We start from the raw sequence: 15,149 nt of genomic DNA on the forward strand, positions 1-15,149 counted from the left end.
CCACCTTGGCAAATAGTGCCCTCTTTCTGAACCTCTGCACTATACCGAGGGCCTGCTTGAAAGATAGCGGAAATCTGCAGGCTCTAATGTAGGGGTGGGCAATAAGCGGCCCCTAGACTAGCTGTTGTAGAATATCCCAGCACGCCCTGCCACAGTTTTGCTATTTGGCCATGCTAAAACTGTTGAAAGGCATGTTGGGATTTGTAGTTCAACAGCAGCTAGAGAGCCACTTATTGTCCATCCCTGCTCTAATGGGTCAAGGATGCTGGATAAGCCTGAACTTACCCAGTTCCTCCTTTGACACTAACTTTGCTGATGAGTACATGCAATGCACCATGTGCATGCACTTCTACCAGGACCAGACTGTCCATCTGGCACTTCTGCCACATGCCAGAAGGGGTGATGGCTACATGGGCTGGTTTGGCATCAAACCCCAGCTGAGCACCTCTGCCTCCTGGTGCTCTGCTCAGCTGGGGATACTGAAAGATGGGGGCGGGCCGTGAGGCCAGGTACCCGTGATATGCGGCACGCCTCCGTGAGCTGAGGCCATGCTGTTTTGTGCCGAGGCCATGCCCCTTTTGCTCAGCAGCCCCAGTCCGTACTGACTTCAGCACATTCATATACTCCCCTGGCTGTGTATCTAAGTTACACGATGCAAAGACGTACATTCCCGCTAATCAATTCTGGTATGAACGGCGAGCTTCCTCTGCAGCAACTCTGGCTTTTAGCATCAGCCTTAATGGCAAACATGTCAATGAACTACCCCTTCCTGATAAGCTCCCTAACCTTCGATCTCAACTTCCTTTAAATAGCCATATTTGCACAGTGAACCATAACCCCTGCTGTGTCTGGCACTGTAGTTGCCAAGACTATACTCTATCTCTTTGGGCTCCTACACTTCCCTTTAAACTTCTGCACCAATTGTCTAATAATCTTGCCTGGTCTATCAGATGAATTGAAAGATTCACAAGAATCAACCTCAATCCCAGGTAGTGGGGATTGGATAGTTTAGCCTGCACAACTGTCATACAGTCCCTGAATAAACTCTGGACGTAATACATACAGGAGACCGCCAGTCAGGATGCTGATGGTCAGGAGACAGACAGTGGCATCCCAATTCTCAGAATCTCAACAGGGGCTCAGTAAGTAACTAACCCTCTCCCCTTCACCCCATAACACTAACCCTCCATTCCTGCATCCTAACCCTAATCCCCATGCTGACATCCTGACCGCCGGCATCCCAAAGATAAGTAGCGGGGTTAGGGTTAGGCACTAAGGGGGGAGGGTTAGGGTTAGGCACTGGGGAGAAGTTAGGTTCAAGCATCGGGGAGGGAGGGTTAGGCTAGGGAGAGGGGGAGGGTTAGGATAACTACCAACAGGTGTCAGTATTATAACCCTGTTGGGATGCCAGCATCAGGATTTTGGCCACCGAGATTCCAAGCTCCGGCATCCCATAGCCATCCTGCCATGATCTATGGAGAATATACCTTACTCCATCGCAGTGGAGAATACTGTCTGTGTTTTGCAAGGTGCTGAAACCCTTTGAAGTAGCCACCTGTGAAGTGGGTTCAGACACTACCAGCTTGAGTCAGGTGATTCCTCTAATTATACTTTGGAAAAGCAGCTCGAGAAACTGAAGGAGTAGATGAAATGAAGCGATTCTGCTAAGTATATTGGAGTTGTAGATCAAGTCCTTTATTCACATTGCCAGGATCCAAGGGTTGGCAGCACCTTAAATATGGATCACTACATTTTGGCAGCCGTGCTTGATTCAAGGAATGTCATATGTACGTATTCCAACGGACACAGGGCCTGATTCAGCAAGGATCACAACTGCTAATACACACACAGTTGCCCAACTGTTGCATACTGCACATGCATATGCATCTTGGTGCATGAGCACAAACTGGTCACTGCACTTGGGACTGTGATCACAGTGACTACGCAGACCCATTGCAGAGTGATTGACATGAAGTGTCATTTGTGGGTGGTGATGAGGGGCTGGTCAGAGAAACACAGGTGTGCCAGTGCATTTGAATGCCATTGCAGGGGCGTGCATAAATTATCCACTGCAATGCCTTACGCAGCCTGAGTACTCATAGCATTTGATGAGATTAGCAATTCCTGAGTAAGGTCAGAGTTTGTGCAAGTGTGTATGAGGCTGCGATGGTTCTCCATGTTACAGATGGTTTCATAGTCTTGCTAAGGATTATGGATGTGTGTAAAGTAAAGTGGAAGTCCTTATGTTGTGCTGCGACGGCATAGTGATTGCAGTGGTATAACTTACTATCGCAGTGAGACTACATGCATAATCGTTATTGCAATCACAGTTGCAATCCATAATGAATCTGGCCCACAGATATTAAGCGATGCAAAAAGCTCCTGGAGAGCAAGTTGTCAGCTCAAGTGGCACATGACATGGCGATGTCTCCTCCTTCAGTTTCTCCAGCAACTGAGGCTGCCAGGAAAACCTCAGCTTTCCTAAGAGACCCACTGGTGATGCAGATGAGTCAACAGAACATTTTAACATCTGATTTGGTGTAAAATAATTGTCTAAAATTAGTGATACCTCTATAGCCACTCTAGCTGATATGATTACCATTCAAAGAATGGTTGAGGATTATTTTAATGACAGAATCCAAACAGATATGTCAGACAGTCCCTTTGACTATTGGCAGGGCACAAAAAAGCAATTTGGAGGCCCTTGCACAAACTGGCTTTGCTTTACATAAGCTGCCAACCCTCCAGTGTGTATTCAGAAAGAATTTTTAGCACAGCTGGGAAACTTGTCAACGATTGGCATAGGAGGCTACTTCCTCAAAATGTGGAAAAGATGATGTTCATCAAAATGAACTAAAAATTCCACGAGGAATATCTTTACCACCAATTACGTCAGAGCCCAGAGGCACCTGTAATGGTGTATTCCAGGGGGGACAAATTAATATTGTGTGAAAATGATGTACACACTGATGAGGGTGAGGATGATAATGGTGATGACATCTTACCTCTGTAGAGCCAGTTTGTACATAGAGATCATGCTGGCAATGTCAGCTGCCTATTGGTAGCTTGTTTTGTGGGGGCCCAAACAAACCAATCACTTCAGCCACAAGTGGCAGTCCTTGTCACTGAAGTGATTGGTTTGTTAAATTGTGCATGTCCTGTTTAATATACAACATAAGGATAAGTGGGAGGGCCTAAGACAATCCATCTATCACCTCTTTTCTTTACACAATGTGCTGTTTGTGGCATTGCTGACTGTCATTTAGTGTAGAAGACGACAAACATTTTAGTTTCTTAAACTGTCATCCTGTCTGCCAAGCTGTGTGGCAATGTTTCCTAGATGTTCTATATTCTTTTAAACTGCTGTGCATTTGTGCTACTGCTATGTTGCTTAGTTTAGCAGCCAGCTCCTAGCAGCCTTTGGCCTATATTGGTGAAAGTGAAAACAATACTGTAAGCTGTGAGGTGGTCAAAAATGATTGAAAATGAATGTTATTGAGGTTGATAATACTGTAGGAACAAAAACAGGCTTAAATTATGTGGTTTTAGCTATTTAATAAATTTTGAAAAATATACAGAACCAAAACATGAGAGGGTGGTTTTGGCAAAACGAAAACCCGATGACGAATTAGAGCCAAAAACAAAACATGGTGGTTGGCACACATCTCTAGTAACAATGTTTAAATCCCAGAGTGACAGGCTGCTTACTGGGATCACCCTAGATGGTTCAGGATCAGATGATGTCCTCATGGAAACCTCATGCTCCAGTGACTCTAACAGGGCCAGGAACAGATTTTGTAACCAACCCAGTGGGTGTACATTCTTTGTAGCATCAGGAACAGTCTCTGTAGCAAACATAGATGTTTATACATAGACCCCCACATTACTTGCTTGGCTATGTCCAGGTACTGACTTATACCCATTTTACACCGGAGCTAAAACCCGGGTTTTTGAACGGTTAACCCGGGCAGCTCCCTGGTTTAAAGGGGAGAGAGTTGGATCGCCGGGTCAGGTGACCCGGCAATCCAACCCAGGTAACTAGCAGGGTTTAATACGGGCGTAGCCCGTGAAACCCTGCTATGAGAACAGCGCACTCCGGGTCACAATGACCTGGAGTGCGCTGCTAGCCGGCCGATTGGTCCGGCTTCAGTGGCGCTTGGAGATGACGTCATCTCCAAGCGACCACTTTCACTCCGCAAAAGACGGGTCTATGCAGACCCGACTGCGGTGTGAGCGGCGCTGACTCGGGAATATCCCGAGTCGGCGCCGGCAAAATTCCGCGTCTGATCCGGATAGGAACTTTGTTCCAACTCCGGGTCAGACCCGGAATTTAGGCGGAAAAGAGGTATTAGTCTGTTTGTGCCCTGGCCTCTATTATCAGCTCGAAATGGTGTAGGAACAAATCTCCTTCCACTTCAATGTATCTTCTGTCTTACATCCGGTTTTATCAAGACCCACTGAGACAGCAAGTTTAATTGCATAAAGAGCACAGCAGATTGCTGACCAGTAGTGGAGTGCTAAGTTCTACAATAGATAAACAGGAAGTTGTCAATCTTATGTTGCAATGGCACATGGTCAATGGACTTGATAGCTTTTTTTGAATGTTTGTACGAATCTCTCAGAAAACTGTTGGTTGTTGGATGGTGTGGCACTGATGTACAATGGTTTAATGCTATTGTCCCGCAAAAACTTTTGGAACTCCGCAAACACAAATTGTGGTCCATTGTCACTGCATACTTGCTTAGGTAGACCATTTATTGCAAAGATGGTTTGTAGAACCGCAATTGTTTTCTCAGATGTAATGGACTTCATCTTTATTACATGTGGCCAATTTAAATGGGTGTCAACTGCAAAGAAACATACAATCCATGAATGGACCAGCAAAGTCAATATATACACGTTGCAACTGAGTCGATGACCATCCCCAGGGGTGCTATGGGCGGTGAATTTTGAACTCTCTGACATCTTTTTACATAATTTGGTCAATGTTATGATTTGACCATCAATATCCAGCCATCACACATAGCTTCTAGCTAGACTCTTAATTTTTACCACGCCTAGGTGACCCTCATGTAGATTTTCCAGAACTCTGTTTCGCAGTTTTGGTGGCACAGTTTTGGTGGTACCTCCAGATTAGAGTTTCTTGACAGACTGAAAATTGATCTCTCCTGGCTGAAAATCCATAATATTGAGCATTGCCCTGTTTAGACCAGCCTTTGAGAGTCAAATCCATAACTCTGCATAAATGTTTCACGATTCTCTATATTGATAGTCGGGTATTTTGCTTCCTCATTTTCCATCTATAAGTATGCAAGAGCTAGGTAAATATTGGAGAAACGGTCGTTCCCACAAATATGTCCTCTATTTTAGGCAAAGGCTATAGATTAATGGGTACTAGGCGGGGGTTAATGAGGACTGACATGGTGGACAAATGTGTTAATGGATGCTGTGAGAGTGAATTGATTAATGTATTCTTGAGGGGAATGGGTTAATAGGTGCTGGGTGTGGTCCAAGTGGATTAATGGATGCTGGTGGTGAGTGGATAAATGGGTTCCTGGTGGAGGGACGTTGATGGGTGCTAACAGTGTGGATGAATGTGTTAATGGGTGCTGGGAGGGGAAATTGCTTAATGCATTCTTGGAAAAGAATGGGTTAATGGGTACTGGATGGAGGAAGGTAATGAAGGCTGATTGGGGGTGAATTGGTATATGGGGTTGATGGGGTGGAAGTGAATGGGCATATTGGATGCCCTGGTTCTGCAACAAAGTTTAAAACATTTATAGACAGGATCTGTATATGGAAAATGACAGAGCATGCTGTAATAGACTTAGGTAAATATGTAAGTGTGGTTTTAAGGAAATAGAATGGAAGAGTGTACTGGGGAATTAGGGGGAGTGGTAATGTGCAGCTTTGCAAAGGGTGCCTAGAAACCTTGCACATGTTTTCTTTTCTGTGTAATATCTTTTGCTGTTCAGAGCCCTAGGACAGAAAGGAAACAGTCTTCAACATCAGGCTCCTCCTTTCCCTAACAACAAATAACCATACTTCCATACTCCTCTCTGTGCTCATCTGGATGAGACAGAAAAGTCAGCTTCTAAACTTTCCCTTACTCCACGGAAGCTATGGAAAATGGTGAATGTGCACAAGATCTCAACATCCCACCTCACTACAATACCCTGGGGTATGAGCCCCTGAAGGAAGAGATGGATTTTCAGAATATATCAGGTCAGCAGATGCACTCCACTGTGGTGACCATAATGCCAGAAGATCCTCCTGTACGAGATCACGTAATCTGGTCAATATTCAACACTGTGTACGGAAATTGCTTCTGCCTGGGACTTCTTGCTCTTGTATTCTCAGTAAAGGTAAGAGAGGGAATAAACATGTCTTACCCTAGAACGGTTTTATTATAGGGCCTGATTCAGCAAGGAACGCAGTAGCTAACACGCAGGCAATTGGCCGATTGTTGCATACTGCGCTTGCATTTGCATCGCAGTGTGCAAACTAGCCATTGCGATCGAGACTGCGATCGCAGTGGATATGCAGACACATCGCAGAGTGATTGACAGGTAGTGCCATTTGTGGGTGGTGACTAGGTGCGGTCGGCCGAACGCAGGCTGCCATACCATACGCAGCCTGTTGCCTGATAGCGTGCGCTGAAGTTAGCAATTCCTGAGTGCGGTCTGACCTGCCTTAACTGTGCGTATGGGTCCGATGTTACTCGATTGTACCAATGTTTTCGCAGTCTTGCTAACCATTACGGATGTAGTGTAGGTGAAATGGGCGTCATTATGTAGGGGTGCGGCGGGATTGCGATCGCTATGAATTAGCGTGCTATCGCAGTTGAACTGCATGCGTACACTATATTGCGATCTGTAGTGAATCAGGCCCTAAACCAATGATGCCATGCTTTGCCGATGCTGTCTGTCTATACACTTTCTCTTCACTTCATCATTCAAATTAACTGGATTTATTGTGATATCATGCAGTTTTCTAATTATTCATTGTGCTGTTTCACAGTCCAGAGACAGCAAATTTCGTGGAGACAAGAATGGAGCAGTCAGCTATGCTTCCACCGCCCGCTCTCTAAACATTGCCGCCACTACTCTGCTTGCTGTTTTCATATTAATCATCATCATTGTGAATATTGCAATGGTCTTATAATTATTCCCGTAAAATATATACCAAGGACCTGGAAAGTGAAGCAGTCCCAGGAGGAAATAGTACCTGTGCGTTGTCAGCCTTTTCACGTTAATCTGAACTGAATCCAAATGGAGTGCCGGAATGTTATTATTTTAACTCTTTCAATGCCTGTGATGTTTTTCTAATCTAGGAATAAAGGGATTAAGACAGGAGACAGTCACTCGCTTGTTAATATTTGTTCAAAATTAACCATGACATCATTTGTGTTACATGGAAATCTTTCTGCATGTTACACTCGGTCAGATTGATAATATAGGGCAATGTGTTGAAGTCTACTGCGCATGTGCAGGTCTCTGTGAACATGGCACCCCGCAATGCGTTCCCAGGACATATCTACTGCGCAAGTAACCGGGAACATGGTGCCCACACTGCGTTCCTGGGACAGCTCTACTGCGCAAAACACTGGAAAATGACCACAGTGGCCATTTTCCCGGAGATTTCTGCAGCTCAGCAGACAGCACTAGGTCGACAGAGAGGTAAGTATATTTTAAATGGGTGCAGGATGTGCAGTGTGTGGGCCCCCCTGGACTCATGGGCCCGTGTGCACCGTACACCTTGCACCCATTATAAATACTCCGCTGGTAGGATTATAAGTAGACAGAAAAATGTGAGATTATGTATAGGACAAATAAATCCTTTGTTATATTGTTGTGTAACTGATATCTAACTTTTTGTATGATAACCTTGAGTTAGAACTTTGGGCCTGATTCAGACCCACTCGCGAGCGGCTGTCCGCTCGCAAGTGGGTCGATGGTCTGCACTGCGCATGCGCACGACGGAGGGAGCTCCGTCGTGCGCATGCGCGAGACGCGACGAGCGAAGGACTTTCCTTCGCTCGTAGTGTCTGATCAAAGGGGGCGTGCTGTCGATGTTGATTGACAGCACGCCCCCTTTGGTGGGCTTGCCGGGGTCGTGCCAGCCAGACGGAGGCGTTCCTAAGGGAACGCCTACCGTCAGAAGCCGGCCCCACTGACATCACTAGTGATGTCAGTGGGAGTGATTTTGGCTCTGATAGAGCCAAAATCACTCCTGGCCTTGCGGTTGAGAAACTCAACCGCAGGCTTCTGCTCGCAGTGGCGATGGTCGCGATGCTCAAGACCATCGCGACCATCATCCTGCACGCTCGTATATGCTGTGGGTGGTGACCCACAGCTATACGAGGGTCCAGGAGGACGCTCCATATTTATGGAGGTGGGCCCTGATTCAGAGCGAGCGCTCTGGTCAGAGTGTCCGCCTCTGAATCAGGGCCCTTGTTTCTCTCCACATTATCTGTAGGCTTGCCATATCATCCCTTTAATTTGGGACACATATGAATTAAGGTGCCCAAACATCAGAGAGGGGCTTCCGCGATCCTGCACCGTGATCGGAAATGGCGATCTGCCGGGTGGAAACGCCGGCCACCATCGATGTTCAGCGATCCGTCGCAAGATCACTGAAATTTTCCATGTTATATGTCCCCGATTAGACAATCACGATCATTTTTTGATGTTGGATTTCTGCGATACTGTGATGCTGGGTTGCAGCATCGCGTAATTGCGACAATCCATCGCAGATATATGGGGCCCTTTCTCAGATTCTGTGGCTGGCTGATTTCAAGTTTCCACCTGTGTAATTCACATGTGTCCCAAATTAAAGGGATGATATGGCAAGCTTTAATATAGGTATTATTATTCAGATATAAAAAGTAAACCTGTTTTTGTGTGTGTGTGTTTATTCTACTCAACACAGGCCTTACTTAGATATTATATTATATACAGTATATTACAGTATTCTAATAATATTTCTTAGCAAGACCAGAGAAGGATGCATGGGTTCTGTGGAAGAACTGTAACAAGGAAAATTAGTTTTATGTGTAATTGCTCTCCTGACTAGCATAACATGTAGCTGTCTGGATAATGTCAAAGTTACAGTTCATTATTTGGCCAGTACTGATTCAATTTTGAATCAATCTGAATCCAGATGGTTAAATCAAATTGACTGAGGGATTAATGAAGCCACCTGTGCTCAAGCATGGATATCCTAAAACCTGGAATACAATGGCAGAGTTTGAGAAATTCTGCATTAACCTATTGAAGTACAGTACTATTATCGTTTATTAACCCTTGAACCAGATGGATCCTGTTAAGCCTAAAACTCATCTTGTGAAAGGTATGCAACAGAAATGAAATGCTTTGCTCTGGTCAATGCTGGAAATCATTGTGCACCTAAATGCAGAGCCAGTGGCCCTCATTTAAGAAGTAAAACTTTGGATTTGAAAACATGCATCTAGATCAGAGGTTCTCAAACTCTGGGCCTGATTCAGAGCCGGACGCTCTGACAAGAGCGCTCGCTCTGAATCAGGGCCCTCCTACCTAAAATTGGAGCGGCCTCCTGGCCGCTCGCATAGCTGTGGGTGACCACCCACAGCTTATGCGAGCGGCCAAAAAGATGGTCGCGATGGTCTTGACCATCGGGCTTGCGACAAGACCCTGCGGTAGGGTCTCGCTGCCGCAAGCCCAGGAGTGCTTTTGGCAGAGCAGAGCCAAAGAACTCCCACTCCCACTTTATCAGAGCCAAAAGCACTCCCACTGACATCACTAGTGGGGGGGCCCCAGATGGTAGGCGTTTCCATGGGAACGCCTCTGTCTGGGCAGCAACGCCCCCGGCACGCCCACCAAAGGGGGAGTGCTGTCACTCACCATCGACAGCACGCCCCCTTTGGTGCGAGACCCATAGCGACGGCTTGGCCGTCGCTATGCGGGTCTCGCGCATGCGCACAACGGAGCTCCCTCCGTCATGTGCATGCGCACTAGGGCACCATCGACCCGCTGGCAAGCGCTCAGCGCTCGTTAGCGGGTCTGAATTAGACTCTCAGTCCTACAGGTTACCAGGCAGGTGCACAGGTGTACTCATTGCTCACTGACACATGTAAAAAAAATCCACAGGTGGAGGTAATTATTTTACTTGATTACGTGAGGAGACCTGGAAAACATGCACTATTTGTGGTCCTGAGGACTGAGGCCCTGATTCAGAGCGCTTTTTTTTTTTTATTATGGAGCGGCCTCCTGGCCGCTCGCAATGCTGTGGGTTGCCACCCACAGCTAATGCGAGCAGCCAGGATGATGGTCGCGATGGTCAAGACCCTTGCGACGAGACCCTTGTGGTAGGGTCTCATGGCCGCAAGCCCCAGAGAGCTTTCGGCTCAAACAGAGCCGAAAGCTCTCCCACTGACATCACTTGTGATGTCAGTGGGGCTGCCCCCAAATGGTAGGCGTTCCCATGGGAATGCCTCCGTCTGCTCAGCCACCCCCGGCTCGCCCACCAAAGGAGACGTGCTGTCACTCAACCTCGACAGCACGCCCCCTTTGGTGCGAGACCCAGAGCGACGGATTGCCCGTTGCTATCAGTGTCTCGCGCATGCGCATGACGGAGCCGGCATCGCATACGCTCTGGGCCACCATCGACCCGGTTGCGAGCGCTCAGCGCTTGCGACCGGGTCTGAATCAGGCCCAGAGTTTGAGAACCTGTAATCAAGATAGTCAGAAGAGCACATGTAAAGGTGCAAGCCTAAACTATGTCCTTGAGAAATGCATCTGCCAGCTAGAAGTGCATCTAAAGCCGCGTATCCACTACACAATATAAATGAACGATTGAACGATAATGACAATCGTTCTTTAATCGTGCAGTGAAAATGCCGGCAACGACCAGCAATGAGGGAGGGTGCCTATATTTATATATATATATATATATATATATATATATATGATACACCATTCAGTGTGGGCTCAATATCCACTGCACAATATAATGAATGATCAGAATCATTCAATCGTTCTTTAGACGTGTAGTGGATATGCACCTTTAGTTCACAGAGTGGTGGAAAATCAATTTTTTACATTTGTTACCCTAAAGTACTCCTTGGTTTAATTTAAATTATATATTAATAATGAGAATGAGGGGACATTGAGACTGTATTGGGGCCTGATTGGGCAAGGGACACAAGTGAGAGATCGCACAGAGCCGGCCAATGTCTCTGAGCATGTGTCGCAATGTGCGTGCGTGAACTAGTCACTGCGGCCGGGGAAAGGTTTGCATGGCATACGCAGTGAGGACGGAGACCCCTCCGATGTTGATTGTCAGGAAGTGCCTTTTGTGGGTGGTGACGGGGGCCGGGTGAACACAGGTGTGTCTGTGCGTCTGAATGCCATTACAGGGGTGTGCATAATTAAGGCTGTGCAGTGGCATATGTAGCCATACATCTCGACATACACAGGAAGCTGACAAAATCCTGCGCCAGGTCAGGTCATCCTCTATTGTGCGTCTGGGTTCGATGGTACTAGATGTTACCGATGTTTGCACTATCCTGCGTACTGATTGAGTATTGAGTAAAGGAAGATGGGCGGAACTATGTATTGCTGGGCATCTGCATCCTTGTGCTGTGGATACCGTGCATTGAATAGCATATACTCACAGCGGCCGTTCCGTGCGTTCTCTCACATGCGTCCCTCGCTGAATCAGACCCTTTATCACATGTGGCAGAACCCTTGAGGGGCCGATATAGAATTTTACATACCTTTGAGGAGCGAATCCAATCCAGGACTAGATTAAGGTTTGTGGGAGCCCCAAGCCATTTATCTTGTAGGGGCCAATACCAATACAATTGAAAATATGATATCCTGGTGATGTTGCTAAAAAATATGTGTAAATACTTCCAGCACCACAATTGTGTTAGACACTCTGTAGTGCCCCCAGTACATATTATGCCACAGTGCCCTCCACATTGGTGATGTAGCTATATGTGGGGGACCCTGGATGACTGCCCCAGTTGTCCTGTTGTTAATCCTGCTTTGAGCCATCTTGCATATATTCACACTGCCTATAGGAAATGGACCTCAGACTGCACACCTTGAACTTATATATACATAATTGGAGCTGCTACCTGTGGAGACAATTGATATATGCACAAAAAGAAGAAATACAGGTGCTCAACTCCAAATTAACTGATTGTATATAAATAAATACATTTTTGCAGTGAATAGAGGTTTTTGGCATAATCTTGGCCAAGGTTATGGGCCTACCCACCACATCCGGGTAACCTATGTCGGGTAGGTCCCTAACGTACTAGGATTCAAATCCAGAGCGCAGGACACCTCCAAACTGGCCCAGCTAAGCCGCCGCAGTGCACCACCATAGTTAGAGAAGTGCAGTGTAAAAGAGAGAGTTAAGAGCAGCCACTGCTGCATATAAAGAATGGAACGCAATTGGAACGGTATTGGAACGCAATCTGGAAACTTTCGATATACTACGCAGTAGTCATGGCAGCTAGACTTGCGTTCCACTGATATGGAACGTGACCCAGAACTTACGGTATGTGACGTACTTCCGGCCAAACACGCGGACACTACTTTGGAGTTTCCCACGAGCCATGCACCAAACTACTGTTCCCAGAGTTGGCGCACGAGCTCAAACAGAGGGGATCTCCACACATTGGATTATTTGGGGTTTTTTGCAAAACACCAATTCACCGGAGAACTGAATTAATGTCACATCCGGTTGGATCATGTGACCGGAGTAACGCAGATTAGCTCCAGTATAAAAGATAGGTAAGGTACACCTCTCATTAGACCTTGATAAAGATTTCAGATCGAAACGCGTTGGTTGTGAGAGGTATGCTGCACCACTATGAGGACTTTGGGGATAGTAGAATATCACACTTCAAGTAAGGTACATGGAGGTTGCTCCGGATGGCTCCTTTGAGATTATGGACCTCATTCTGAGTCGGTTTTAAGCGGCAGCTCGGTCGTACACCTAACGACCGCAAAACTGAAAAAGGAAGTGATCGCACGCCCAATCGGTCGTAACCAAAGTGACGCCCATATGTGAACAATGCATCTCCTCTAGCTAACGAGTGATAGCAGCTAACGATCGAGTCAATCGTTGTCAATCATTGTCAGTCGCTGTATGTTAATTTTCTTCTGATAGTTGCGGCCTCTTTTGTAGTGTGCAAATTACTCCAAAAATTACCAAAAAAACGCATAGAATAAGCCATTCCTCTGAAATTTATTTTTTCTTATTATTCGCTAATGCAAACGCAGCTGAATCAATTACATGCCAATTAGCAGTGTTATTAGCTACAACAAACAATTATTAGCTACTTGCATTGTGTGGCTCAAAATAGAAAAATCACTCCGAACATCAGTAACATTCGATAGTATCGATTGTACTCTGGGGCTTGAGAGAGCACGTACCCAACCTTAAGCTGTATGATCAGCCAGGCCTCGCACCTGCTTGCAGAGTGACGTTTTACTACTTCCGGACTTCTATGTCGGTCGTAGCAGGTAATTTATGTATGCCCCTAAAACGCCCTGTAAACGGTGAGGAACGCCTGCGTTTTCAGACCACCACCCCCATCAACACCCACAAACGGCCTTTCATGTCAATCAACTCCCGGAAGCCACTTCCTGCTCGTAAGCCGTACGATTGATAGTATTTTGGATCGCAAGGTCTCGTACGCACATACGCACAACTGTATGCATGCGTGGTTTGGAAACATCGGATGCGTACGCCCGAGTGGCCGCTTACGACCGACTCTGAATGAGATCCTATATCCTTTACAACATCTGTACCTGGAAAATTTTGTTTTTCTCCCCATTCTGGATTGTGTGCTTACATATTGTTATTAAGTTTTTATTGACAATTTTTTGTTCCTGTATGTCTTTTGTGTATTTCAACTATTAAATATTGATAAAAAATGTTTGGGGTTGTTAGACATTGGATACATATTGATCATCCTTCTGGATAAAAGAAACCTTGATGCGCTTCAGTTTGCACCTGTGAGTTGGGTCGTGTGGTTACCTACTGAAAAAGACACCTTTATATATTTCACCCTACTCTGATTGAAGTGAGTAGGGTACGTTCACCTCCCCCCCTTTGCCATATATTGGAAGTTAACATTATGTCTTAGAGGATTTAAAAATACACCTTTATAGGATTTCTACCATACTGACTATATGTGAGTGTGGTACGTCACCATATCTTTAGAAAGCTGTAAAGATTCATCCCCCGCACAATTCTTTATATACAATAATATATATGAACTTCTTTGAAACAATCCTACACACATGTGTTCTTGCCCCTCCTTCTTTTTTTCATATAAACGCAGGGTTTGAAGAGGAAACACCTTGAGAAAGTGACAAGCCAAAAGGATTGTTTATGAGTATATACACCATTTATGTTAGAAGCGCTCTAAAAACACTATTTTATTCTTTCAACTTACTGACTGTCACTCACTCTGCATCTAGATTCTCACTGCGACCAACATTGGTAATTAGCTCTTGTGCATGTGCAGTGCACTCAGATGCAAGCGCAGTACAAATAAAAGCTCAACTCCGCAAGTCCACTTCTGAGTTAGGCCTTGTGTGTTTAAATATTAATTTTACAGTGGGTAAAATGAGCCCAGAAATAGCTTCTCTGAAAAAAACAGAAAAATAAAAAAATAAAGAGTTTAACATACCAAGATGTCCGCCGTTAGGTATTCTGCACTTGCGCTGTGCCATCTCGTCACTGGGAACAATTGAAGTTGAAACCCTATGGATGATAAATATGCATATTTTGCATTCAGAAAGTCCATCGATGTTGATCTAATTGAATTGATTTCAAATACATCTAAATATAACTTTAGTAAATTTCCCCCTAAAGGTTTTTAGAAGTGAAGATGTTGCCCATAGCAAAAAATCAGATTCTACTTAACATTTATCTAGCACCTTATAGCAGATAACTAGAATCTGATTGGTTGCTATGGGCAACATCTCCACTTCTAAAAACCCTCACTTTAGTAAATATACCCCTAATGGTGCATACACACTGCCAGATTTTCCTCCAGATTTGTACAATAACTATTTTAAAAATCATTCATATCTGAAAGAAAATCTGACATGTGTCCCTACAACGATGAGTTCCCATTTGTC

At 45.4% G+C, this 15,149-nt stretch overlaps 1 protein-coding gene across 1 annotated transcript; it reads left to right on the plus strand.

Moving 5' to 3' along the window:
* The first annotated feature begins 5,980 nt into the window (after positions 1 to 5,980).
* Positions 5,981 to 7,355, plus strand: LOC148525207 (dispanin subfamily A member 2b-like). Its single transcript, XM_088471048.1, has 2 exons — positions 5,981 to 6,365; positions 7,021 to 7,355. Exons 1-2 carry the CDS (start codon positions 6,123 to 6,125, stop codon positions 7,162 to 7,164), a joined length of 387 nt encoding a protein of 128 aa, XP_088327174.1. The 5' UTR covers positions 5,981 to 6,122; the 3' UTR covers positions 7,165 to 7,355.
* The last annotated feature ends 7,794 nt before the right edge of the window (positions 7,356 to 15,149 follow it).

This window comes from Taudactylus pleione, unplaced genomic scaffold, assembly GCF_031769625.1.
Source record: "Taudactylus pleione unplaced genomic scaffold, aTauple2 ptg000109l, whole genome shotgun sequence".
NCBI lineage: Eukaryota > Metazoa > Chordata > Amphibia > Anura > Myobatrachidae > Taudactylus > Taudactylus pleione.